This window comes from Heterocephalus glaber, unplaced genomic scaffold (genome assembly GCF_053883595.1).
Source record: "Heterocephalus glaber isolate CG9 unplaced genomic scaffold, H.glaber_assembly_v1.0 deba00001457, whole genome shotgun sequence".
Taxonomy (NCBI): domain Eukaryota; kingdom Metazoa; phylum Chordata; class Mammalia; order Rodentia; family Bathyergidae; genus Heterocephalus; species Heterocephalus glaber.
The window spans coordinates 43685121-43712178 of NW_028258305.1; the positions used below are offsets into that span (position 1 = coordinate 43685121).

The 27058-nt window shown below is 38.3% G+C and overlaps 1 protein-coding gene across 19 annotated transcripts in view; it reads left to right on the forward strand.

The window, feature by feature from the left end:
* Atad2b (ATPase family AAA domain containing 2B) overlaps window positions 1-27058 on the forward strand; it is a 168161-nt gene that overhangs the window by 135010 nt on the left and 6093 nt on the right. For 13 of the 19 annotated variants that reach the window (XM_087216627.1, XM_087216621.1, XM_087216624.1 and 10 more), the window contains 7 exons: window positions 1409-1605; window positions 4876-5035; window positions 17320-17442; window positions 19612-19749; window positions 23134-23814; window positions 26423-26550; window positions 26873-27001. In XM_087216627.1, coding sequence (XP_087072753.1) covers window positions 1409-1605; window positions 4876-5035; window positions 17320-17442; window positions 19612-19749; window positions 23134-23814; window positions 26423-26550; window positions 26873-27001 — 1556 coding nt within the window. Of the gene's footprint in view, window positions 1-1408; window positions 1606-4875; window positions 5036-17319; window positions 17443-19611; window positions 19750-23133; window positions 23958-25533; window positions 26551-26872; window positions 27002-27058 lie in introns of those variants that run through there. The other 6 variants (XM_087216615.1, XM_087216618.1, XM_087216620.1 and 3 more) reach the window with 4 other exon arrangements.

Here is a 27058-nt window from a genome sequence, read left to right on the forward strand (position 1 = left end):
GTCTTGCAGTGCAGTTCATGCTGGCCTTGAACTCATGGTGATCCTCCTGCCTCACCCTCTCGAGTGCTGAGATTACGGGCCTGCACCACCTTGCCTGGCCCCAAGTTCTTTCTTTTCTGCATTTTTCTTTGTTGTTGTTTTTATTTTTCATGGGTTTTATTTGTTTGTTTGGTTGGGTTTTTTTGGTATGGGGGATTGAACTTGGGACCTTGTGCTTTCAGAGCTAAATTCCCTGCCCCTTTCATGGGTTTTATCATTCAGCATTTTGATAATATTGACCTTCAGTGAGTCCTTTCCAGATTTTCTGTGTGTGTTAAAAATGAACCCCTCCCCCACCACCAAAAAAAAAGAACACCCATCAAAATTGCTAGGTAGGAGGTTTTTCTTCCGGAAACCTTTTTAGAAATTCAGTAGTTATACCTCCCGATTCAGTAGTTATACCTCCAAAGGAAGTTGTGTCTTTCTCTGAATCTGAATTCAGTACAGTATTTCAAATATTTCATTACAAAAATAATTCATTTTTTTAAATACTCTGATATATTTTTTAGTCCCATAGATCTGAATTTTCAAATTCTTTTTCTTTTTGGGTTGCTTTTGTTGGCTTTCATTTCTCATCTTAGGGGCAGTTTAGAAATCAGTGAAAATATTTACCATTTTAATCTTGAGCTTTAGTATGATGCCACTTAAACTTTTAAGAAATTGGAAAATGTTACAATTAGAAAGGTTAATGTTTTAAGAAGATTTTTGATTTGACTCAGGGTCTGAAGTATAATATATATTATATATAACACTTTTCAACTTTAAAAAAAAATTATCTTCTGTGACTTTAGGATTCTCTTTTAGGTTCTTACTTTTTTATTCCCTCCTCCTTAAAATGCTGTTCACTATCCCTACTGTGTAGTACTCAGATTATAAGGGTAGAAGATTGGTCTAAAATTCGAATTCTGAGGCGGGAGATGTTGCTCAGGGGTAGAGAGTTGGCTAACATAGACAAGGCCCTGGGTTAAATCCCTAGCATTGGGAGAACAAAAGGAAGAATGGAGAGAGGGATGGAAGGAAAGAGGGAAAGAAGGAGGGAGACACGGGGTGGGGATTTAAGAAAATTAGTATACAGTACTTTAAGGCATTTATTTTGAAGTATTTCCCTTAAGTTATATATAAATATTGCCTCAAATCAAATGATCATAAATCATATCCTTTGTCCTGTAAAGAGGTTTGTCCTATTAGTATATTTTATAAAGTGAAGCTATTCCCTAACTTGTGTATTGTTTCCATTTGAATTCTTACTTGCTGGATTTTCATGGTTCATATATATTTTCTTCATAGAACATTTGAGAGAATGCCAGATTAGTCCTGAGGTCCTGGACCACCATGTTGGAATCTTAACTATTCTTTTTCTCTTCTTTAGCTCTTTGTGCTATGGAAGTGCTTCCTCTTGCACTACCTTCTCCACCTCGTCAGTTATCTGAATCAGAAAAAAATCGGATGGAGGACCAGGAGGAAAATACTTTGAGAGAGTTGCGGTTGTTTCTCAGGGATGTAACCAAGAGGCTGGCCACAGATAAACGCTTTAACATCTTCAGCAAACCGGTGGATATTGAAGAGGTCTTGTTTCAGTAGTGTGCAAACAGTGAAGTTGAACTGGCTAAAAGAAAAAAATATTGACATCTTTTTTTGGAAGGAAAAAAAAGCAAAGGCATGGATGAATATTACCCCTAGCCTGTAAAATTTTAATCCATGTGATAACTACCAACATCATCAGTAAACATCTGGTGACTATTGGATGAAATTAGTCATCAATTTGTATATGTCCTCTTAATTATTATTGATCTTTGTAATCTCATACTCTTCAGTTTAAGAAGAGTTAATTAAAAATTACTTAAGTGAAATGTCCATACTAGACTATTTTTATTCCAGGATAAATCTTGCTCTCAAAAAGCATATTGATAATAACCAATTACCATAACAGTTGATCCTGGCATTTCCCCGATTATGTATACATCCTTGAAAGAGTGGCTAAGAGATTGAAACTTAAGTCTTTCATACTTGGAAATGCCTATGACTAAGTTGCCATTTGATACTAAGCACATCTGCTGCACCTAAAACTGGTTTTCGCTCTCAGATTTTCTCTGCTCCCAGTGGGAAATCTCTCACTTTCTATGTGTATTGTTTTGTGTGCTTGTGGGAGCATGGTCTGTGATGATGAGAAAGGGATTTTCCATTTGGAATCTACTGTGTAATACCATTAATTTAAATTTAGGGGTTTTTTGTTGTTGGTGATGTTTTATCCTGGGATATTATAGTGTGTGGATGAACACAATGTTATCTTTACTGGCCTTCTTCTTATAGTTCAGACTCCATGTTTGAACAGTTTTTGGTGTTTTTAGTTTTGATTATTTTCATTTTTAAAAAATTTGAGTTGTAAAATTATTCAGTGTTTAATGTTGCATCCTACGTGTGAAATCTGTGCTTTTGGACCTGAGCATATTCCTTTGGAAGCATTATCTCATCTGTGGCTGAGAAGAATGAATTAGCATTACATTTTTTTCCCCTGGGAAAATCTGAAAATTATGTTTTCCTGTTTTTTGGAATTGAGGGATTATCTAAAATTTTATTTGAATATTTATCTATAATAGTTTTGTCTGTTTGATCCTCTCAAGACCTTGCAGTGTCATTATTATTCTCAGTTTGCAATGGAGGAAACAGACTTGTTGGCAAGCAAAGTAGCCAATACTTGAAAGGGTTTTTTTGCTGTGGTTTTTTGAGAATGAGTCTCACTGTGTTGGCCTTGAACTTACTGTGCAGCCGAGTGTGGCTTGAAACTCATGATTCTCCGGAGGCTGGGATTATAGGTATGCACCATCAAGCCTGGTGGAAGTTTTCTGTTTTTTAAATTCAAAGCCCACATTCTTTATATCATATCAACCTTATATCTTTTCCCACTGGAATAATGGTACATGACTAATTTGCATTTTAAATTCATAAGCATCACTTTATATTTGTGGAGCATCTTTTCTTTGTAGTAAAACTGTTAGCCAGTTTTCAGGATTGCTTTAAATAAATAAACAAACTCCTCCATTTGGTATATCTAGATGCTGGTACTTCTTAAAGGGTAGAACAACCTCCCAAGCTGTGAATAAACCAGATTTGCTTTTGATCGAGAGAGCTTTTTCCTTCTAACCAGAAAAGATCATCAGACTTCCAGTGTCATCTATCTGTAATTAAAATTTTGTGAAGAAGCCACAGTATGGCAACAGAAAATGATAGACTGGTCAGACAGCAGTTTTATGTAAGGGCTATGTTTCTCTTGCTTTTTCCTTTGTTCTTCAGTTTATTCTGCTGCTGGTTTTTGTCTGCTCTGAAAGCTGAAAACAGAAGTAACTGTGAAAGATGGAAAGGGGGAAACAAGATAACACTTAGATATCCTAAAACATTAAAGTGCATATTCAAATAGTGAATTTGGCGTATCTAAAGACTGTCAAATTCCAAAGCATACTGCAGGATAAACAAACTTTAGAAACTTTTAGATTTAAAATTAAGCATATGTGTTAAAATTGTATAATCTTTAATAATATAAACTTTTATAGTATTTTTCAGTTTATAGAAGTTTTGGTTGTGCACAGAGCATGCTAGAACCAAGAATTGAACTAAAAATTTTTGAACAATTATTTATTCTAGTATAACTCCATTGCTGCCCCTATAAAGAGATTGACTTGCTCTTCAGCTCCAAAGATTAAAGATAAATAAGTGTACATATTCTTATTTCTGGTGTTGGTATAAGTAATCCTAAAGTTTCACAAGACATGTGTGGTGGTACACGCCTGTAATCTTAGGGCTTGGGAGGCTGTGGCAGGAGGATCACAAGTTCAAGGCCAGCCTGAGATACATAGTGAGACTGTGTTCCAAAAAAACAAAAAACAAAAACAGTAAAAGAAAGAAAAAGCCCACATATGCAAATTAGATATGCACATGTGTTGCTGTGTAAACTTAAAAGTCATGGCATTGATGACATCTGAAATTCTGAGAAGACAAATCTTCACTTTCAGAGAGCAGGAATTACCCTATCCTTATTCATAGGTCCTGGATTAATTTTAGAAATTATTGCTAAACCCACTTTTTTATCAAACCTAATTACTTGATTTGAGATTTGCATTGGGGAGGCAATCGATATAGGTTGCTTTCTTATTGGTCAAGTGACAGAAAACAAAATTTATTTTGCACATCATGACTTAGTGTCTCCTAGCTTGTATTATCTCCTAGAAAATCAGCACATACGGCAAAAAAACTTTTCTATTTGGTAGACTTGTTTAACTTAGGGGCAAGTCCAGCAAATCTTTTACTAGTTACAAAAACAATACTCAGTTTTGTTACATAATTGGCTCAAAATGTTTGCAATGACTCCAAAGGAGTGGAAAATACTTTCCATGAAATAATTCATCATATAAAAATAAAAAGGAAAATTTTGTTGAAAGCTTTAAAAAGATTTACCAAACTTCTCTAGTATTATGAAAAGTCTATGTTTTTTATTTTTCCTTGTTTTTTTTCCTGTTTCTTTTTTTTGAGATAACATTTAATGATGCCATAGAGTGCTTTTATTCATACATTCTCAGATAAGCCAAAGGATTAAAAAAAAAGCTGACGGTTTCCATTTTCAGGATGAGCAACATTTCAGAGTTGGTTTTAGGAAGCTTTTCATGGAAAGTATGTCAGATAGTAACTTGAGTAACATAAAAATAGCACTGTACTTTTATCTATAATTCCTAAAAATCTAGATTTAATTTTTAAACAATTTAGTTTTAATTTTTGCTTTTATGAGTTAAGTAAATTTATATGAAAAACTGGAAATCATTTCATTAAAATATTTTATTTTTTTAGGTTTCAGATTATCTTGAAGTAATCAAAGAACCAATGGATTTATCAACAGTAATAACTAAAATTGATAAACATAATTACCTGACTGCTAAAGATTTCCTACAAGATATTGACCTCATCTGTAGCAATGCTTTAGAGTACAATCCAGATAAAGACCCAGGAGGTAAGGATGCTTAGGGCAAGGTTCACTTTGAAATTAATGAAAGAATAGTTTATAGTTTAAATATTAAATCATACCTATGGTTTAGATAAATAAATTGATTTTAAGACCTATTGTGTTTAGACCCTTCAAGAGACTAATTATCTTAAAGATAATATGCTTAGAGAATTTTATATTTCTGGGTACTATATTTTTAGTTTACTTCCAATATTTTTTGTTTTTTATACACGCTCTGACTTTGTTCAGATCGATGGAAAACTGAGCAAATGAGAATTTAACTTATTTATGTCGTAAACTTCAGCAGTGCTGATGAACACAGAGAATTCTGAGTTTTCTGAGAATTCAGAATAGAATAGCTTTATATATCAAAACACTTATGTAAACTGTTTTCTGTTGTATGGGTTTTGGGTATTCTTATGTGATTTTATTATTTTACTCCTAATCCCACCCCCTGCACAAGACTTTTGTCCCAACTCTTCATATTTTCCTCTAGGAACGTAACTGTAGTAAAGATGAGTTTATTGTAAACAGAGGTGAATGTTTGTTATGGGGGACCATATAAGATTTGGGCTCTTGTTAAGTAATCTTGGGGAAGTGTTAAGGACTGAGACTGCAGTGGTTTATATGCTATTAAGATATGGGATAATTTTGAAATTAGATATCTTAGAAACCTATAATAGCAATCCCCAATCTTTTTTACACCAGGGACCAGTTTTGTGCAAGACTATTTTTCCCTGGAGGGGAGGCATTGGGTTTATTGTGTGCTGTATTCTATTATTACTGTCACATTGTAATATGTAATATAGCTCTTCATAATGCAGATTAAGGAGCCCTGGCCTTGTTTTCCTGCATCCCCCTCTTGGGGTGGTGGGAGACAGTGGCACACAAAGTGTGTTATGTCTAGTCTCCTCCATCTCATTTTGGTTGCTATCACTGCAGAAAACTCTGCCTCACAGAGATAGGATTTTGGAAATGGGAGCAGGCTTTTCAGTGCTTTTTTGACAGTCTCAGAATATTCCACTTTGACTTTAATTCTGAACATTTGGAGATTTGGAGTTATCTCAGACACTCTGTTAAGACTGCCATCATTTGCGTTCTCAAGCAGTTGATCCTTTAGCATGGACAGAGTCGAATCACCCGGTTTCTTTTTTTTTTTGGTACCAAGGATCGAACTCAGGTCCTCAGCTTGCGAGGCAGGTGCCAGAACCACTGAGCTAAATCCCTGGCCCTATCACCCGGCTTCTTCACAAATGACTTGAAGAGCCATTCCTCTCCAGTTTGGGAGTGTTTAATGGTTGGAAAATAATGCACAGACTCTTGAAAGCTGAGATAGGTGATCATGCACCAACTGGGGAGCAAGAAGGCCCTGGCTAAGTGTCTTTCAAGATCTCTGCTAATGTTTGAAATATATTGAAAATTCCAACATTCACTTGTTGCCCCCGTAATTCCAGTTTGACTTTGAATGCAACCACTTTATCTGCTAAATTGAACACCATTGTCGTTCTCTCATGAACTAACAGATTGAGTTTGTTAAGCAAGTCGAATATATCACACAAGTAAGCAAGTTTTATGACCTATCCTGTGTCACAGAAATGACTGGTTTTCTGAAAGAAATTTCTCTGAAGCTCTTATAAAATTCAAAAATTCTGACCAGTGAATCACCTTTAGAAAGCCATCTTTTTTTTTTTTTTGGTATCGGGGATCGAACTCAGGTCCTTGCGCTTGCGCAGCAGGCAGTGAAACCACTGAGCTAAATCCCTGGCCCTAGAAAACCATCTTATTTCTGTGTATAAGAGAAGATTGTGGGGCTGGGGATTTAGCTCAGTGGTTCTGCTGCCTGCCTCGCCAAGTGTAAGGTCCCAAGTTTGATCCCCAGTACCAAAAAAAAAAAAGAGAAGATTGTGTATATTCTGCATCTGTCTCCTCATAGAGCTATGAACAGAAGTGAGTTAAGGGCATGTATTTTAATCTGATTGATAATTTTAATCGTATTATACAAAATGTTGTCAATTGACGTTTCCCAGCTAGCCAGCATTTCTGTATGGGTGACACAGTATGTTGACTCATATTCAGAATCACCTGTTTGACCATAGTGAGGAAGCCAATAGGCAATCCAGTCATGCCAGCCACTTTGTCTATACACATAGCAACCCAAAATTGCTATTTTAGTCTTTCTGATATGTTGTCATGTGAAGATTTGAATAGTTCTGCAGCTGTGATGTTGGTTGGAAACAGAAATGGATTATAACGTATCCTCATGCACATTGTCTTGAAAAATACAGAGCACAAAAACATCGTTACTTTGATGTCAGCATCAGTAGACTTGTCAGCCTAGATTGGCCACACAGACTCATTAATCTCTAATAATTGTGGCTCAGTATACTCTATTTCTTCACTTTGTCTAGTTGTGGTGTTAACTGAAAGAGGAACATGTGCCACCTTTTTAACTGCATCCTTTTTCCTTAAAGTTCATAACAGATGTCCTAGTAGGATCAACTCTTTTAGTAAACAGCTTCTTAGCTTTAGCAGTGCAGTCAGCCACAAAGAATGATGTTCTTAGTGCAGACACATTTGAGAAAGTGGTGGCCTTCAATAATCGTACCCCTTCTTAGTTTTCATGGGGTTTGTTTGTTTTTATCTCTAAAAGCTTGTCTTAATGCAGGGTGCTTGGCGTCTATGTGAAAAAGCAATTTTGAAGGTCTCATGGCTTCATTGGATATCTGATCACCACATATTATACAAAGGGCTTGGAGAATGTGAGCCACCTGTTGGCATGAACCTGTAATTTAAGTAGGACTCTTAGTATTTTTTAAAAATGCACCTTCCTTTTTGTTGGCAGGTTTAGAGTCTTCTACTACCTCATCATTGGGTCTTCTTTCCAAAGAAGCTCTGCAATGACATTTGCTTTTACTCTTTTTGGCTAGGGTTAGCTTGTCAGCATACTAAGACTGTGATTGAGACAAATTACAGTGCAAGTGGAAGTGGTAAATAAAATAATGGGCAGGTCATGCTCAGACTAAAATAAGTATTGGGTTCTGACTTAAACCCTGGCACCAGTAGCAGCTGTAAAATTGAAATATTTCAACTCACTTGCTAAAAGCCTGCCGCCAGATACAGTTTAATTGTCACTTGCCACGTGCTACAGGGTTTTAATGAGTCTGCAAGCAATTGATTTTTTTGTGGTCTCTGCTCCCCAGCACTAACATCACTGCCTCAGCTCCACTTCAGATCATCAGGTATTAGAATCTCATAAGAATTGCTCAGCCTAAATCTCTCTCAGTGCAGTTCACAGTAGGGTTCCTGTTCTTATGAGAATCTAATGCTGCTGCTGATTTGACAGGAGATAGAGCCAGGCAGTAGTTTGATCACTGGGGAATGACTATAGAGATGATGCTTCACTCAGCCTGGTTCCCAACAGGCCACAGACTGGTACTTTCCCATGGCACAGGGGCTGGGGATCCCTAACCTAGAAGGTCAGAAGAATGGAGCAAAGTTAAACCTATGATTGGTAAAGAAGTGACATTTATTCATATTTGTGGGGAGAGGATGATGTTGAGTTACTTTGTGGTTAGGACACGGCTATGTTTTTGTCAGTGTTTAGATGTTGTTGCAGAGACTTTGCTTTTACAGTGGCTAATGACCGTCTTACAGTGGTGGTGTCTGATGCTGATGTTCTGCAAAATCGTTTATGTTTAACATGAGTACGCTCATGTCCAGCTGACAGTGCCAGGCCAACTCCCAGCTGGTAGGAGATCTTTTCCCCTCACCCTACTGAGAATTCTCCTTCTTCCATAGGTGTTACACAAATAAAGTGCTTCTTATTTTTTAAAACATTTATCTAACTTTTCGTTACCTAAACATATTTATAATACAGTTTGTTTGCATTTTGTTTTTTGGGAGGCACAGTGGTTCTCAACCTAGAGCATGTGGCTGAATGGCCTGGATCCCTCAATTCTACATGCAGTTATTTCTCACTTGAATTTTGACCATAGTTAAATTATATGTCTTAATTCCAAGTTAAAAGGAATAAATATAACAGTTTTCAAGAGGTTATTTGCCTCTTGTAGTTTGTTTGGTTTTTAAGTTATATATCTTACAGAAAAATTTATAAAAATAAGGATAAAGGAGAAAGTGACAATAATCTGAATTCCCATTATCTAGTGTCATGCCTCTCTTCTGCGTCATAGATGTATTGCAAATACAATAGATACATGCATATTAATTTTATTAAAATAACGATATTTTGTTATTCCTGTGTTTTGTGAAAAGCTCAATAGTTAAAGAATATATTTCTCCCATATTTAAAATAAATAAAGCAGGGGCTGGGGATTTAGCTCAGTGGTTCCGTTGCCTGCTTTGCAAGCGCAAGGTCCTGAGTTTGATCCCTGGTACCAAAAAAAAAAATTAAAATAAATAAAGGAGGAGAAACAGCTTGGCCTGCTTCCCCAGGGTCCTCCAGGTCCTCCCGCGGTGGATGACCTGGGGGCGGGGGGGGGGGGCGAGGATGGGCCGCGCCTCTTCGGGGCAGGCTCTCGGATTGGATCCTTCGCTGTGACTGCCCATCCCCGGGGCCAGGCTTTAAAGAATAGGCGAACGCTCCCCCATCCCACTCCATGACCTGAGGGCGGGGCCGAGGCAGTGGCCTAGAGCCAGAACCCCTCAGGCCGAAGTGTTTCCTGGTCCAGCCTTGCTGGCCTACGCAAAGCCCCCTCCAGCGTTGCGGCTGCAGCAAGGCGTGGTGAGAAGAAAGGCAGTCTCGGGAGGCACCAGAGGACCGCGACATCAAGGGCGGGAGAAGGCGGTCCGAAAGCTCGGCCTCTTCTGGCCATAGAACTCGCAGATCCTGATCCTGAGGTGACTGCTGTGCTCCAGTTGTGGAGGAGACGCCACCTCCTTGCGAAGAGGACGAATAAAGGCCTCACTCCCCGTAGAAGGTGAGGGAGCTCAGGCCGAGGACAGGTGGAAAGCCTGGAGGGCCATGGGCACTTGCCAAAGAGAAACGTAAAGTAACATTCCACATTTGGCTAATTGGAAATGCCCACCACCCTTTGGGAAGATTTCCTGGCCGTTTTCAGAAGGCCTATGTATATAATATGAAAAACCTGCTCTTGACATTCCCCCGGCCTTTTGAAAGAAAACTTGCAGCATATGGACAGTATAGATGTAAAGAGGGCTGGGGATTTAGCTCAGTGGTTCTGCTGCCTGCCTCCCAAGCGCAAGGTCCCAGGTTAGATCCCCGGTACCCCCCCCAAAAAAAAGATGTAAAGAAGTTGCTGATGTATGATAAAGTAGTTAGAAAAACCACATATCTTGGAAATGCCCATTTGTTTAAAAAAATGACAGAAAAGTTTTCTTTTTTTTTTTTTTTTGTACCGGGGATTGAACGCTGAACCTTGCACTTGTGAGGCAAGTGCCAGAACCACTGAGCTAAATCCCCAGCCCAAGAAACGCTTTCTGAAAGTGACTGTGAAATGAAGTTGGGTAGACCACCTGGAGAAGCGACACTAGGAGTAATACTTAGGACTCGGAGAAGACCGAAGAGAAGAATGTCCAGTACCAGACTGGCTACATGTAGAAGACGTTTGTATTGTAACCATTGTTTTGTGTATGCATTTTAGTCCTCATTGCAATATATATATAATTGACAATGGCAAGTACTTTATTGAACCATCTGGTCTTTTGAGATGATTCTCAAGTGCCTGATAATATGTTAAAAAGTAGTAGTAGTAAAATAACACATTTTGTAAATTTTTTTTGTTAGAACTCACATGAAGTGTTATTTTGTGGGGATAGTAGGCAGACACCCTCTTGAGTAGTACACATTGTTTATGCACTGGTTCTTGGAAAAGAAGGAAATGCAGAGAGCTGTACTAGTGCTCTTATAGCAACCAAGTTACCATTGTCCCTTATGTCTGTGCGTTTTTACTTTGCTGTGTATTTGGGTCTGTAAAAGATAAATTAGACCTTTATACAACATCTAGACTTGCTAGATGTTAAAGAGGTTGCCAGTTTTGATAAAGGGAGAGTTAGTAAACTAACAAGTTTTCTACATTTTGTATTAAAATTCCAGGAAGACTGTCTTCTGAAAACATGAGCATTTTAGCCCACTGGGCTAGTGGAGAAAGGAAGGGTTCTAGACTAAAATGCTCATATTTTCAAGACACTTTTCAGCTGTTGTTACATGAATGCAGTTAAATCAAGACTGCTGTGTATAGATAACGGACTAATTGAGTCCTTACTTGAAACATCTAGTCTTATCTAGATGTTTAGAAGTGCCCAATGTATGTTAAATGTAGAGGTAAAATATCACTTTGTAAGTATCTTTTTGCTAAAGTTCATATGAAATGTCGATGGGAATGGAATGGTTAAACCACCTTTGAGCAATATGGTGCTGTCTGTACTTGTTCAGTGGTTTGGAGGAGGTAGGAGGGAAGCAGTTGCAAAGGTGTTGTTAGTGCATTTATACTCGGACACTTTGAGACATAATTTTCCTGTATGTTTTGAGTTTTATTTTGTTGTGTATATAAGAGACAAGTCCAAATTTTGCAACATCTCGTCCCTAAATGTTAAAGAGGTTGTCAGTGTATGACAAAGTAGTAAAATTAGCACATTTTGTGCACTTTGTGTTAAAATACACAGAAAAGCTTGCCCCCCCAAATACATACATACATACATACATACATACATACATAAAATAAAGGAGCCCGGCCATGCGGCCCATGTCTGACCTCTCAGTTGGCGATCTACGCGAGGAGGATCGCTTGGACCTAGGCCCTTCAGGCTGGCCTGGGCAGCACAGTGAGACGTTCTCTGCACAGGCAAATGTAGATGTGGTATAGTAGCTTACTAGGTTTTTCAGGTTTTTCCCTATATTTATAAACACGACTAAATACTTTTACAACACAAGCTTTGTGTATTTTTTGGGGGGGGGTACTGGGGATTGAACTCAGGACCTTGCACTTACGAGGCAGGCACCAGAACCACTGAGCTAAATCCCCGGCCCCTTGTGTATATTTTTAAATTATTTCCCAATAATAAATTCCTTAAGGTGAAATTTATGGATCATAAAATGTGTATCTCTTAAGGGTTTTTATTTGTAATGTTAAAATCATTAATAAAAATATTTTAAAAATACATAAGCACCATGAGGGCCACTGTTAGCCAGCTAGCAGTCTGTGGGAGTAGGGCATCTTCGTCACTATGTGTCCCATCCTGCCACAGGGTGGGTAATGACTGTGACTGCTTCTCAGCTCCCTTGCCCCTTGGCTGGGGGCCTGCATGAGGTTGTACAGCTGTCTACATAGTGCTTGGAGCAGTGTACGAGAATGGTGATGAACTCAGCCTGCTAGGTTCTTAAGAGGCAGAGACTGCTTGTATTATGTCATAAGGTAATGAAAATGTGGGCTTTATATTTAGATAGGGGCTCTGTATATAGAATTCGGGTTTACTCCCAGTTCTGCTGTTTCCTAGTTGTTTAACTTGTAAAGTCCTTAAAATTTTAGTTTTTTCATCTGCACAATAGTGATAATAGTATTCTTTATTGGGGTGGTTGTAAGAATTAAGTGAGAAAGTATGTTTGGCTGAATCTTAGAAAATTGCCATTTTCTTGTGGTTCAACCTATGTTAAGCCCTTACTGTAATGCCTGGGACATGGTGTTTCATAGAGGTTAGTTGTTGACGTTTATATTCTTGTTATCATTACTATTTAAATTGTATTTAAAGAACCTAAATTAGTTCTTTAGGAGATACTTGTGTATTTGATCTGGGAAGGATCCTGTTATGGTTTGTGTCTAGATGTCCCTCCAAAGCCTCATGAAGTCATAGGGCTTTTTCAGAGGTGGCTGGATCTAGAGTGTGTGACACTGGAATTAAGGGTGTGTGATTACTAAATCAGTCCACAGACTGGTTTGGCACCGCCCTAATCCCTGTAGTCTGGATAAGATAAAAAAGGCAGAAATATGCTGTTAAGGCTGCTTTGCTACCTTTGGCCCACCATGAACTGTTGTCCCTCTGCCAGGTGGCACCCTGCCTTTGAGCCAGATGATTATAGACCAAAATCTCTACAAACTGTGAGTTAAATAAACCTTTCCCCTTTTAACTTTGGGTGTCAGATATTTTGTCTCAGCAACAAGAAAAGTAACTAAGACAGCCCCTTTGTGCTTTGTGGGTATTATATTCTCTGGACTACACTTTGAATTTTATCCTAATTTAGACCAAATCTAGGGAGCATGGAAATGAATTTGAGCTCTTTTAGAAAGCCAGTTGAGATCAATCCAGATTTCCCCCTCTAAGTAATTAGGTGTAACTGTGTTGATACTATACTTTTTTTTATTGTTCCAGGGATCGAACTCAGGACCTCGCACTTGCCAGGCAGGCGCTGTGCCACTGATCTACATCCCCAGCCCATATACTATACTACTTTTAAGAAAGAAGTAGTGGGGGGCCTGAATGTAGCTCAGTGGTGCCACCGCCTGCCTCGCAAGTGCAAGGTCCCAAGTTCAACCTCCAGCACCAAAAACAAAAAAGTAGTGGGGCCCGGGATGTAGCTCAGTGGTTCCGCTGCTTGCCGCATAAGTGCAAGGACCAGAGTTCGATCCCCGGTACCAAAAAAACCCCCCAAAAAACAAAAAGAAAGAAGTAGTTCTGTATAAGAATTTAACTGTATAATCAAAGAATATGGCTTTATCTCATAGGGTTAATGTGCTACACTTGTAACTTTCTTCTTTTCCTCTTTTATGTAGATACATACAGTGATATAATTCAAAACATTATCAGCTCTGTTCAGTGTTTTTTATATATATATATATCTTTAGTCAAGAGGCCTGGTTTTTTCTTAGCAACAGAACCACTTGTTATGCACCAGAAAAACCTCAGGGTCTGTTCTGTAGCAAGTAGAAATTACATGAATGTTGTATTACTTTTACAAGCTCCCTTGAGTATTTGAAAGCTTATAGTATTCTGTTTTGCAGAACACTTGGCCATTTGGGAAGAAAACTAGCATACACATAGAAGACAAAAGCCAACAATTTGAAAAGTTTTACATGTTGCCTAAGTATTTACCCAGATTCTCTTTCTGGAGAATAATGTAGACAGAATATAAATGCAGAGTGAGGAGAAATTTAAATTTGTAGCTTCTAAACGTGACCTGTACCTGGTGTCTGACTTTAATTGTTAAGTTTGACTGTTCCCCATTCTTGGCCTACAGTGTATGGCCCCAGTCCCAATCTTGTACATAGTTTCGTTTGACTGATGTTACTGAAATTTCATCCCTAATCTTGAAGGTTTTTTCAGAATCTTTTAGCATTTTGTACCAATTGTATGAGAATAAAGCTCCTAGATTTACTTGAGATTTAGGAGTCCCCTAGGGCCTGCTTTTAGTACATTTCCTAATTTATTTACCATTGTATTTCATGAGTTCTAGACTTGAGCCAAAGTCATTCATATTTCTTTTAGTGTTTATAATTATTACTTGCTAATTACTGAGCTGTATCCTTAGAATACGAAGATAGTGACAGTTCTTATTCTTTGAGATAGTGATATAATACATATTAATATTATGATAGATCAGTATTACATACTAGATAAGTGCTATGTGGTAGACATTAATCTGTTTGCAGTTGTATTGGTCTGATAGGGCTGCCATAACAAATCATGACAGACTGGATGCTTGAACGACAGAAACTTAATTTTCTCGCAGCTTTGGAGGCCATCAGATCAAGGTGAAATTGTCAGCAGATTTGGTTTCTCCTGAAACCTCACTTCCTGGCTTGAAAGTGGTCTCCTTCCCCTGCACCCTTTTCTCTATGCTTGTACATCCTTGATGTGTCCAAATTTCTTTTTCATACAAGGATGCTAGTCAGTCAGACTGGATTAAAACCCACCTTCACATTAACTACCTTTTTAAAATACAGTTACATTGTGAAGTCCTGAGTGTTATGGCTTCAAGTTAAAAATACTGAGGGTAGGGTCGGGGATTTAGCTCAGGGGTTTCCGGCGCCTGCCTCGCAAGCACAAGGTCCCAAGTTCGATCCACGGTACCAAAAAAAAAAAATATATTGAGGGCACACAATTCAGCCCATGACAGTTACATATAATACTGTCCCTTCCACCTAGAAATTCATCAGTTTTTAGACAGGCCAAATATACTTGTCTAGTTACTGATGATTATAGAATCAGATTAAGGAGATAGCATAGAGGACAACAATGAACAATGTCTTGAGATGGCAGCAGATAATTAGAATGCAGTGTTGTAAGGTCTGAGTTAGAAATATGTTTGAATGGAGCACAAAGAACTTACTGCCTGGAGGTGAGCAGATTGGGAGGGCATGTGTCCCAGGCCCAGTAGTGTCCAGGTGTGTGCAGAAAGCATGTCTGGGGAACAGAAGGCCTCTGGAGTAGTGGGGGATGATTCGCCTCTCCACCCACTAACCATGTACAGAACATCCATTTATTAGATAATGTGTTGTCTTTATAAATTTTGTTTGGAGCTAGAGATTTATAGAAGATTAAGACATGCTCTATCTGGGTTTGGTGGCGCATGCCTGGGATCCCAGCACTCTGGGAGACTGAGGCAAGAGGACCATTCAGTGTAGTCTTCAGGTAACAGTCAGAGAATTTTCAGAGATGTAACTTTGAGTGATGTTATTTCCCTGCTCACATCTTTTTGATGACTTTTCATTGTTTGCAGGATAAAATCTTAAATCTTATCAAGAACACTGGTCCTTGCTTTCCTCTTAGTGTGCTTTCAGCCAGTTTCCTTAACTCTCCAAGTTCTTCTTCCTCCAAGATATTTTCAGTGGAATTACCTGAACTTGCTCTGGTTTCCCCTACTCTTTTAGTGGTTACTCCAGTGCATGACATGCCAACCTCAGTGCCTCTTCTTGAAGAGGCATGTTCTAACTTGCCCAATCCAAATTGGCCGTCTCTACAATAACTTATAGGCTTTTTTGAAATGGGGATTTTAACATGTATGGGAAATTATTTGTTCAATGTTCCTTTCCTATCCAGTCTAAAAACTTGCAGGCTGGAACCAAGTTTGTTTTGTTTTGCCCCTACTACTGTGTAGGGACCATCTGGCTTTTCCTGGTATAGATGATGAATAGTATTTGTTGAATGAATATTTAGAGAAAATACATCAGAAGGAAATATACCAGTGTGTCCTTTGAGATTTTTTTTTTTTTTTCCATTCTTTTTCCAGCGAGGGACTGAGGATTGAGCCAGGGACTTGTGCATACGAGGCAGTCACTACCACTGAGCTACATCCTCAGACTTTTGATTTAGTTTTAAATTTTGAGACAGGGTCTCACTAAGTGGCCCAGGCTGGCCTCAGACTAGTGATCCTTCTGCCTCATTGTGCCTGGCAGCATGTTTGTTCTTGTAACACTTTCACAATGAATAATTATAGCTTTCTTATCAAAAAAGTTATAAATAAAGTCTCTCTATCCTTGTCTCTACTTAATGCCTTTACCAGAGAGGAAAACGTTGATGTTTTTCACTTGGGTTATGGTTCTCTTAGTCCTGCTGTGGAATAAGTTACCTGTGTATTGCCTTTTCACTGAGTCACACAGCTCTGGAGGGCACCCGGGGCCTGTTGGTCCCCCTGAACCAGAAGCTCTTCTTTCAGTACCGATTTCAGCTAGGGCTCACTGAGAATCAAGTCTGTGCCTCTCCCCTGCATCTGCCTCACAGTCCACATACCTCACAGTCTTGCACACTTCGTCCTAGAAAGTCATTTTGGGCTTTTCTGTTCCTGTCACAGTTTGAGTAGGTCTCCCCTTCTCAGGTATATTGTATTCTTTACCACAGCTTTGACCATTTATAACTTATGGGGAAGATGAAGATTTTTCTGAATCCTGGGGCCAGGGATGTAGCTTAGTGGCGCTCTACCTGCCTGGCAAGTGTAAGGTCCCGACTTCTGTTTTCTGAATTCTCAGTATCTGTCTGTGGTACCTATGGAACTGGGCATACAGTGAATATCATCTAAATTCTTTTCAGTTTTTATTGAAAGGCATACATTTTTATTTTCAGAAATTTAACATAAAACTGTATATAGTAATGGTTATTTAATAGGCTTAGTACTTCAAGGTTCTAAAAGTTCAATTTTCAGAGAATTAACTTGATTGAGTAGCTTATTTTTTACCCATCATTAAAATTGATGCTTTCTCACATAAAATCCTTTGTTATAATTTCATGTAAATGTTTTGTATATTACTTCTCTTTTTAAGATATTCTGTGTTAATATTCTTTTATTTGTATCTATAATAAATTTATACTGATTTTCTTAACAGATAAAATAATTAGGCACAGGGCGTGTACCCTGAAGGACACTGCACATGCCATCATTGCAGCAGAATTGGATCCAGAATTTAATAAACTTTGTGAAGAAATTAAGGAAGCAAGAATAAAAAGAGGTAAGTTGTAGAAATAAACTTGTTACCAAATCCTTGCCTATTCATTCACACTAAGAGTCACTGAATGATGTTTCTTTAGGGAAAGTAATGTGTTTTGAAGCACTTTTTAAAGTTTTTATTTTTTATTTAGTTTTGTTTTTGTACTGGGTATTGAACTCAGGACCTTGCGCTTGTGAGGCAGGCGTGGCGCCATTGAGCTAAATCCCTAGCACTGAAGTTTTGTTTTGTTTTGTTTTGTTTTGTTTTGTTTTGGTACTGGGGATCAAACTTGGGTCCTTGCGCTTTCGAGGCAGGCAGCAGAACCACTGGGCTAAATCCCCGGCCTTCCAGCACTGAAGTTTTTATTTTTTGATTGACACATTGTGTTTGCAAATATCTGTGAGTTACCATGTAATATTTCAATTCATGTACACATTGAGTAGTGACCAGCTCAGGGTACTTAGCATATCCATCATCGGATGAAACCTTTATCATTTCTTTGTCGTGAATACAGTCACATTCCTCCCTTCTATTTGAATATGTATTATTGTTAATTATATTTACCATGCAGTGCCATACATCCCCAGAAGTAATTCCACTTAACAAACAATAACATTGTACCTCTTACTTTCTGATACTAATATGTGTCATACAAATTCTCAAGGTTTTGACACAAGAGTCTTGCTGTGTTGACCAGTCTGGCCTCAATTTTGTGAACCTTATGCCCTTCTGAGTAGCTAGGAGTAAAGGAGGGCAGGGGATGGGGAAAAAAAAGAACCAAGATACATCATGTAAAGGTACAAGATCCCAATGATGAATGTAACTGTATTTTATACCTAAAATGTACCAATAAACTTAATTGAAAAAAAAGGAATGTTCATAATAACCCCAAACTGGAAACAACACAAATGTCTTATCAACTGATGAATGAACAGACAAAACAGTGTATCCATACTGTGGTATACTACTCAGCAATATAAAGGAATAAAGCATTGGTGGATGAACTTCAAAGACATTATCTGAGAGAAAGAAGGCAGTCATGAAAGACTACATATTGTGACTCTCCTTATATGAAATTCCCGGAAATGGCAAGTCTGTGGAGACACAAGGTAGTGTAGTATTTGGTGGGGACAGTTATCTAAAATTGGATTGCTCTGGTAATTGGCAGAGTTATATACATTTACTAAAAATTATTTCATTGTATTCTTAAAACAGATGATTTTTATGTCATGTAAATTGCTTGTGCTTTTTTTTTTTTTTTTTTTTTTTTTTGTTACTGGGGATCAAACTCAGGTCCTTGCTCTTGAGGCAGGGGGCGAAACCACTGAGCTAAATCCCCGGCCTGGCTTGTGCTTTTTTGGTGGGGAAGGAAAACCAGTTATCTTTAACCTGTCTTTAAGATACTCAGTTGGTGATACCAGGTTGGCAGTCAGGTAGTATATGGGCTAGAAGACAAGAGATTGTTGTGCTAAAGGTACAGGTGTGAGATTTATTATGTAAAAGTAGCAGGGCTGGGGATTTAGCTCAGTGGCGCTGTGCCTGCCTGGCAAGCACAAGGTCCTGAGTTCGGTTCCTGGTGCAAGAGGTGGCGGGATGTAAAAATAGTAGAAACTGAACATGTAAATGATGCTTTATGAAGGAAGATGTAGAGTAGGAAAAAAATATAGTGAGAACCCTGAGAAACCACCAACGTTTAGGAACCACGTGGAAGAAGATTGAGACAGAATAATTACTCTTAGGAAGATAATACAAGAAAAACAAAATTACTGCATCGTGGTGTGATGAAGCAAATAGATTGGAACAGTTCATGGGAATGGAGTTTAGTGGCCTAGTAAACACTTACTGTACATTCAGTGATGGCCGAGATCATGACTTTTAGACAGTGTATAATCTCATTCCTGTAGTCATAATGTGAAAAGTGTCCCTTTGTGAATTAATGAGTAAAAATAGGGCTGCTTTGGGGATTAAGTGTTATGCATGGCCTGGTAGGTGTTATAAAAATTTTTTATGATTTTATATCTAGTTTCTTTCCCATCTTAAAACAAGACACTGTTTTCATCAGAATTACAAACTGTTCCAATATAATTAGTGACTTTAAAATTCAGTTTTGTATTTCAGACTTTTTTTTAACCTTGTTGGTTTATGTAGCTGAGGATATTTAAATAGGTATTGCTTATCTTCTGCTTGCAGGCTTATCGGTAACAGCAGAACAAATAAATCCTCATGGTACTGGAGCTCGAAAGACAGAGACTAGAGTTGAAGAGGCATTTCGGCACAAACAAAGAAATCCGATGGATGTCTGGCACAACTCTGCAAATAAATGTGCATGTGAGTATTTGACAGCGTGTGATCCAGTAGTGGAACAACTGAGAATGATGCAGAGTTTTAGGGATTGAGCATACAAACCTAAGTACTGCTGTTTGTCCACAGCTCTTTTTCTCTTCTATCTCTTCAGGGCAGAACTTTAGGGTAAGACACTGAATCAGAAATATGTTTCCTTATCTGCTATTTTCTGTGTCTATTCAAAATTTGCTGTTATAATCGAACCAGGTTTGAATGTTTTTCAGTGTTGAACTTTGGTTTTTGGACACAGATACGGAGGTAGTAGACTGTCTGTCCCTATCCTCATTGTAGACCCCGTCACACAGAAGTGGCTGATTTAGTAGTAAGAAGTTGGATCTCTTACAAGAGTATTTTGTGCTCAATTTGAGATGTCTGCATAGCTTTTTTGGGCGGGGGGGGGGTACCGGGGATTGAACTCAGGTCCTTCCGCTTGCAAGGCAGGCAGTGGAACCCCTGAGCTAAATCCCCAGCCCTGCATAGCCTTCTTTCTCTAGTTTTGTGTATTGTGTCCTTTTTTTTTGTACTGGGAATCGAACTCAGGACCTTGCGCTTGCAACGTAGGCACACTGCCATTAAGCTAAATTCCTGGCCCTTTCTTTTTTTTTTGGTACCAGGGATAAAACTTGGGTTCTTGCGCTTGCGCAGCAGGCAGCGAAACCACTGAGCTAAATCCCCAGCCCTCCTGGCCCTTTCTTTCTCTAGCTTTGTGTGATTTATTTAGAGGATAAATTCAGTGTTCTAGATCTTACTCATTTTCATTCATTCATGTTGGTCTAAAATATTTAAGACAAGTAGTACACATAACATCTTCCTAGTGCTATCTTTCTCTTTGAAGATAGCCTGCTTTGGAAGATACATGCTGTTTTGTTATGATAATATTGCTCTGCCAGTAAAGCTAGTTTTAATATGTTCTTTCAGAAATGGCATTGAATTTGAATGAATGAGTCATATCTACTTTTAAAAAACTTGTCCCCTTGGATTCATAGGGGAGAAAGTTTGACAAAGGATTTAAAGGTGCATTTAGTTGCCATGAAATTGATTAAAGCTATTTAATCTAATTGTATCTCAGATCATGACCTGGATTATATAACACTGCACTCTTCTTTAAACTTTGAAATGCTTTACATTCTCTGCATTGGTACTAAGGTCTGCTAATGGAAGTACTTTGAATATTTGGAAGTTTAAGCCTCTTGACTGAAAATATTCTTCTAATCTATAGATAGGGGTTTTGTTTTTACCAGTAGATGGCATATGTGATACATAATTTGTTAAGTAACTCAAATCATAAATCTAAATGTTCTCAAGGGACTATTGCTTTTCTAAGGTCTTGATTTTTGAAACAAACTCAGTGATGCTATAAAAATTGGCTCTAAAGAGTATGTTCCTAAACAAGTTTTTTACACAGAGTACCTTGGTAAAGGAGTAGAGCTTGGCCTCTTGTTCTGGAATTCCGTGGCTTAGGAAAGAGAAGGGAATCCCTTGTACTTTTGGTTACATGATTGGAGACTAAGGTTATAGTGCCAGGAGTGGCTCAGTAGGTAGTGAAAACCTAACAGCCCCACTTCTAGAGTGAGAAGATGTTTGCCTTTCTTTAACCTTTAATGTGGACCATCTTTGTTGCTCATTACAGGTGTGGTTAAAGGTGCCCATCACCTGAGACTCTGTACCAGCTTTTATTTATTTATTTATTTTTTGTACCAGGGATCAAACTCAGGACCTTGCACTTGCAAGGCAGGCGCAGTGCCACTGAGCTACATCTCCAGCCCTGTACCGGGTTTTAACAGTAGACTAATACAGGAATTTTTTTCTTAATGTTAATTGTCCTATAATTATGTTATAAAAATAGAAAATAGGAGAAAAGAAACAGTAGTTCTAACAACATTACAGTTTTGAAGGAAAAATAAACTTTGAGCCAAATGACTAACTTGAATTTTGGAGATGATTTCAGTAACCTTTAGTAGATACACTCTTAGATGAGGAGAAAGAATAATAATAATTATAACTAAATATTCATTCTTTATGAATACTTTGGTATCTCTATAGAAACTCAGCAGGGATTAAAGGTGAAAAAAGGAAAGCAGTGTATGGATACATAATGTACACTGCTGACAGACCATAAGTTTGTATTGAACCGTAAGTTTATGTTAAGTGTCCCCATGGGAAAGACGGATCTAATCAATTACCTTTGATACACATATAGGAAATCAAAAATTCCTGGGTTCATTGTCACCTGGAAGCTGTAATTGTTTCCTCATAGAGCTCTGATAGTTTTTGTCATCTAACAGTATAGTTCCTACAATTTTTGTAGGTCTCTCTTTTCACAGAAGTAGCCAAATATTTATTTTTAATATGTTGTTACTGGCCCAGGGATTTAGCTCAGTGGTTCTACCACCTGCCTCTCAAGCACAAGGACCCGAGTTCAATCCCTGGTACCAAAAAAACAGACAAAAACACACAAAAAGATTTGGGCCAAGGATTTAGCTCAGTGGTTCTTGCCCCCTGCCTCACAAGCGCAGGGTCCCAAGTTCAATCGGCAGTACCAAAAAAAAAAAAAAAAAAAAAAAAATTTAATATGTTGTTACTCTTGTTGCTTTGCTAGCAGAAAGCTTAGTTTTCCTACATATTTGCAGATAGTATTTGCAGAAAATATATGCCCTAGGCCAGTGATGACGAACTTTTTGGAGCTTTCAGTGATGCATCCCAGTGCAGTACACACACATGATGTAGTTTTGCCACCATTGCCCTAGATGAACTATTTGTGTTAATGGAGGTTAGCGGTTGCTGAGCCAGATTGTCCATATTGTCTTTACAGGGCTTCTGTTGTGATTCCTTTTTCTGGAAGGAGAGGCAACAGAGATTTCTTTGTGGGGATACTTGTCATCATCTGTCATGTGATATTAGCCTATGTCTTTATTTCTTTATATTGTTTTGGGGGCTGTTTCTTAGGTGACCTTACCAGCAAAGCATCCACTTACCTGGGGGATATCTGGGGTTGTGTCCCCAAACTTTCTGGGCAGCCTGGTAATGTGGTCATTCCTTAAATGTATCTGTTACATGATTGGCCCCTGGGTGTTGAAAATTAGAAATAGCTGTAAAGTATAAAGAATACCTATAACAGTTGAAAAGATTAATACCAAGTAAGCTTATGGAAATAAAGTTTTTAAAATTTTCATTATACGGAGTTCATTGCTGACTTCATTCTACCTGTAGATAATGAGGATTAGTTAGCATGGATGGCAAGAGCCAAGAGTTTTAATATGTTAGACTAGTGTGGATTGACTTTCTTTTGGGTCCTCTTTGATAAACATATGTAAAATAGATATTGTGCTACAAGTTCTACATATCTTTTTTTCCTTCCTCACAAAATAGTTCGGGTTCGGAGAAAATCAAGGCGGCGATCACAATGGGGTAAAGGAATTATTAAGAAAAGGAAAGTCAATAATTTAAAAAAAGATGAAGAGGACACCAAATTTGTAGATTATGAGAACCATACAGAGGACAGGAAGTTGCTAGAGAATGGAGAGTTTGAGGTAAGCACCGACTGCCACGAGGAAAATGGAGAGGAGACCGGAGACTTCTCTGTGACCAATGATGAGTCATCGTGTGACGTCATGGACATGGACCAGGGGCAGAGGCTGGACAACGGAGCAGGCGCGAAGGAGAACTTTGCATCTACTGAGGAGGAAAGTTCCAACGAGTCTCTGCTTGTCCACAGCAACAGTTCCCTCAATCCGGAACAGACTTCTAGGAAAGAGCCTTTTCTTAAAGGCAGCTGTCTAAATGGTGAGGCCTCCACTGACAGTTTTGAAGGCATACCGGTTCTGGAGTGCCAGAATGGCAAAGTCGAAGAAGCTGCTCTCTCTGGTAGTGGAGATAAATGTAGTTCTGAACAAAAGATTCTCCTGGAGGACCATTCGAAAGCAAACCCGGAAACTTCAAGTGAAAATCATGGAGATGATCCTGCGAAACTGGAGGCACTGGAGCATGGCAGTGATAAGTTAGAGCCTGGCCCGGACATGGGGGCTAAAGATGCAGCCCTGGATAAGGAAGGTAGAGCTGGTATTTAAAGCATCTCCTGAAGGCTTACACTCAGAGCTAATTCATTGCGTATTTACCTGGCTTCTAGGAGCAATGCTTCATGAATTTTACCAGTCTGAGAATCTGTTAAAGTTTTCATCCCTTTCCTTTGAAAAGTATGCACATATATACCAAATTTTGTTGAAAATTTCAGAGGTTTTATGGTTCCAAATGTCCTCCTTTTCTGCCTGCTTCCCTGTCCCCCCCATTGTCACCGCTACCCTAAGGGATTTGTGGTTAAAAGCTGGGTGAATCCACAGGAGTTAAAAAGATGGACTTTCAGAAGGATTCTTACAATGAGGTGGGGGTGGAGAGAGAAGATGCGACTGTTAGAGCAGTGTTGCGGGGTCACTGTGAGTCGGGAGCAGCTGGCTCAGGATCACTGGCACATGTTGAGGTGTGTTTACTCCATGCAGTCGTTAGTTGACTCCATGGGGTGTTCGGGCTGAGAAGCTCCATTGGCTTGTAAGGCCAGAAGTGCAATAAAGACATGGAGCTGTCCCAGTCTGGTTCACTTTGTTCTCAGAGGGTCAGAACACTCTGCCAGCTCCTGGCTTCTCGTGTCTGTACGATTCTTTTAAGAAAAGCTGAAAAGGGTATTTAGGATTTCTAGCCCATCTTTGTTTATCCTTAGTCTGTAGCCCATAGTGGAGTGGAATGAGTTGGATATCTACATTTCCCTCTTGGACATATCTTCTTACACTAAGCCATTCTGAAATTGTTTCATATTCTATAAATTGTGACGTACACAGCTTTACCCTGGAGTTTGGGCTATATGGGAAAAGTTTTGTTTTGTTTTCCCACTAGTTCTTTAAGCTTTCTAGTATGGAAGTAGGAAAGTATTATTCAGTCTTACAATTTTTTATGGCTAAAGAGGGATTTGCTATTCTAAAATGTTGCCTGTTGAGAATTTTTTTTCTTTTTCCTAATTGTCCTAATTCTTTTTTTCTCTTTCTTTTTCCTAATTAATAATAGTAGTTTTAAGAGCAGCATTTATTGTAGGTTATCATATAGACAGAACTTTAAAAAATAATGTTAAAGGTTAAGTAATGAATGGGACGGAATGGGAGATTTGGTATGAAGTAGAATCAATACAGGAAGGGAGTCCATTTTAGTATTACCTCTCTTTGCAGTTTCGGTAAGCCTTCAGAAAAAACTTAAATTGTTGGGCTTGGTGTTATACACTTGTAAACCCAGCTACTTGCAAGGCTGGGGCAGGAGGATGGCAAGTTCAGGACCAGCTCAGGCAATTTAGCAAGACAGACCTGTTTCAAAATAAAACAATAAAAAAGGCTGGGGATGTAGCTCATTGGTAGTGCTTGCCTAGTGTGTATGAGGCCCTGGATGCAATCCTCAGTAATGTCCCCCCAAGGCCTAACTTAATATTCTGTTCAATCTACAAGCTTTAAAGGTGTTTGTTGTATAGAAGTGTGACCTGAAGTTTTCATTTGGAATTGTTAGGGCAGTCCTACCTGGTAAAGTGGTTTCTCATCCTGTGTTCTTAGACCTGTAGAAATTCATGGGTATAGTGATGTGGATCAGTATTGCTTTGAGCAGAACTCCTGAAATAGGATAAGTGAACTATGAATAAAGGCTTTTGCTTTAAACACTGCATGAAATATAAAATTTCTGTGATATGTCATCATTCATGTTTTTGAAGGCAACACTTTGATTCTTTTACTATTTATTTAGAGCGCAGACATTGATGAGAAGAGGGAGGAATTTAATTAAAAGGATCAATTCAGGATAGAGGTGTAAGTTTCTCTTTTATGTCCATGACATGAGCGAGGTCCTATATGAAATTCTGAAATAGCCCAAGTTTGTATTTATGTTTCTTTCCCCTCAGGCTTCTCTTAGAGTAGTCTTGCCTGGGGGAGCAGAGGGCTCAGTGGTCAGCGTCGCCTCTCTGCCACTCTGAGTGCACAGTATTGTGAAATTACTCTCACTTAACCCTAAATTTCTGTTTTTTCAGTGTGATTAGTCCTAGCAAAATATTAGCAGGAAGTAATTATACTGATAAGGTATGAAAGAATATCAACCCTGTTAGTCTTCTTATAGGTTTACATTTTTAGGAAAAAATGTTATAACCCAAATTAATGTAATAAAATTTTAGGCTATATAACAGAAAAATAAGTCTCCGGAAGTGTCGAGAAAAATGTTTTAGGTTGGGAGGCAAATATGTAGGCAGGCTGTTCCCATTTTATTTCAGTATCTGCTTTTCTAGGTTGGTTGCTTTGTTCCAGTTTTGAAAGTTCCATAATTTAAAATGATAACTACCATAAAGAAAACGAAGACTTTTATACTTCAGTGCTTAAAAGTGAAGATTATGTTTTCTTTCCAATGGATATGTTTATTAGACAATATTCTAGTATGAGTTGGCTTTCTTAATTGTGCTTTAGTTTTCTTTAATTGGGTTACTTGTTCTTACCAAAAAATCATCATCATTTAAAGAATATATTCATCCTCATCCAAAAGATTTGTGATGGGTAAAATAAAACAGTAATCTCAGTTGCTTTTAACTGAAAGTTATTTTCTTAACTTATTTGCTGCAGTGGTTTTTTTCCCCCACACTTAATTGTAGGTGCTTCTAAAATAAAGAAATGCCGTAAATTAATTTTGGAGCAGGCAAAAGTGACAAGCTTGGAGCTGGTTCCAGAAGAGCCGTCTGAGCCTGTGCCACCTCTCATAGTTGATCGTGAGAGGTTGAAGGTAAGCTTAGCTGTTCCTAGTCATTTTTCAATGAATGGAAGGGTATTTGAATGTTGTGGACAGTTGAGTAAAACTAGTTTAGAAATCTCACTATTTAAGCTGGGGATCTAATTGTCCCAGGCCTTCTACTAAAGAAGAGTTATGTGTGTTTTGAGGGGCTCAGAGTATGGGAACAGTCTATGTAAGAACCAAGTCCAAGAATCTTCCAACCTCAGTTCTCACTTCACGCCCTGTGTGCCTGTTTGTCTAGCCATTTGAACATAACTATTTGTTTGAACAGTGAAATCAAACTACATTTTATTCTCCTTCTAATTTTTCTTAGAAATTGCTTGATTTGTTGGTAGATAAAAGCAACAATTTGGCAGTTGATCAACTTGAGAGGTTATATTCTCTTCTTAGTCAGTGCATCTACCGTCATCGTAAAGATTATGACAAATCACAACTTGTAGAGGTAAGTGCTTAGCTCAATATGTACTTTTACTTGTCCCAAGGTAAAGAAACTATTTTA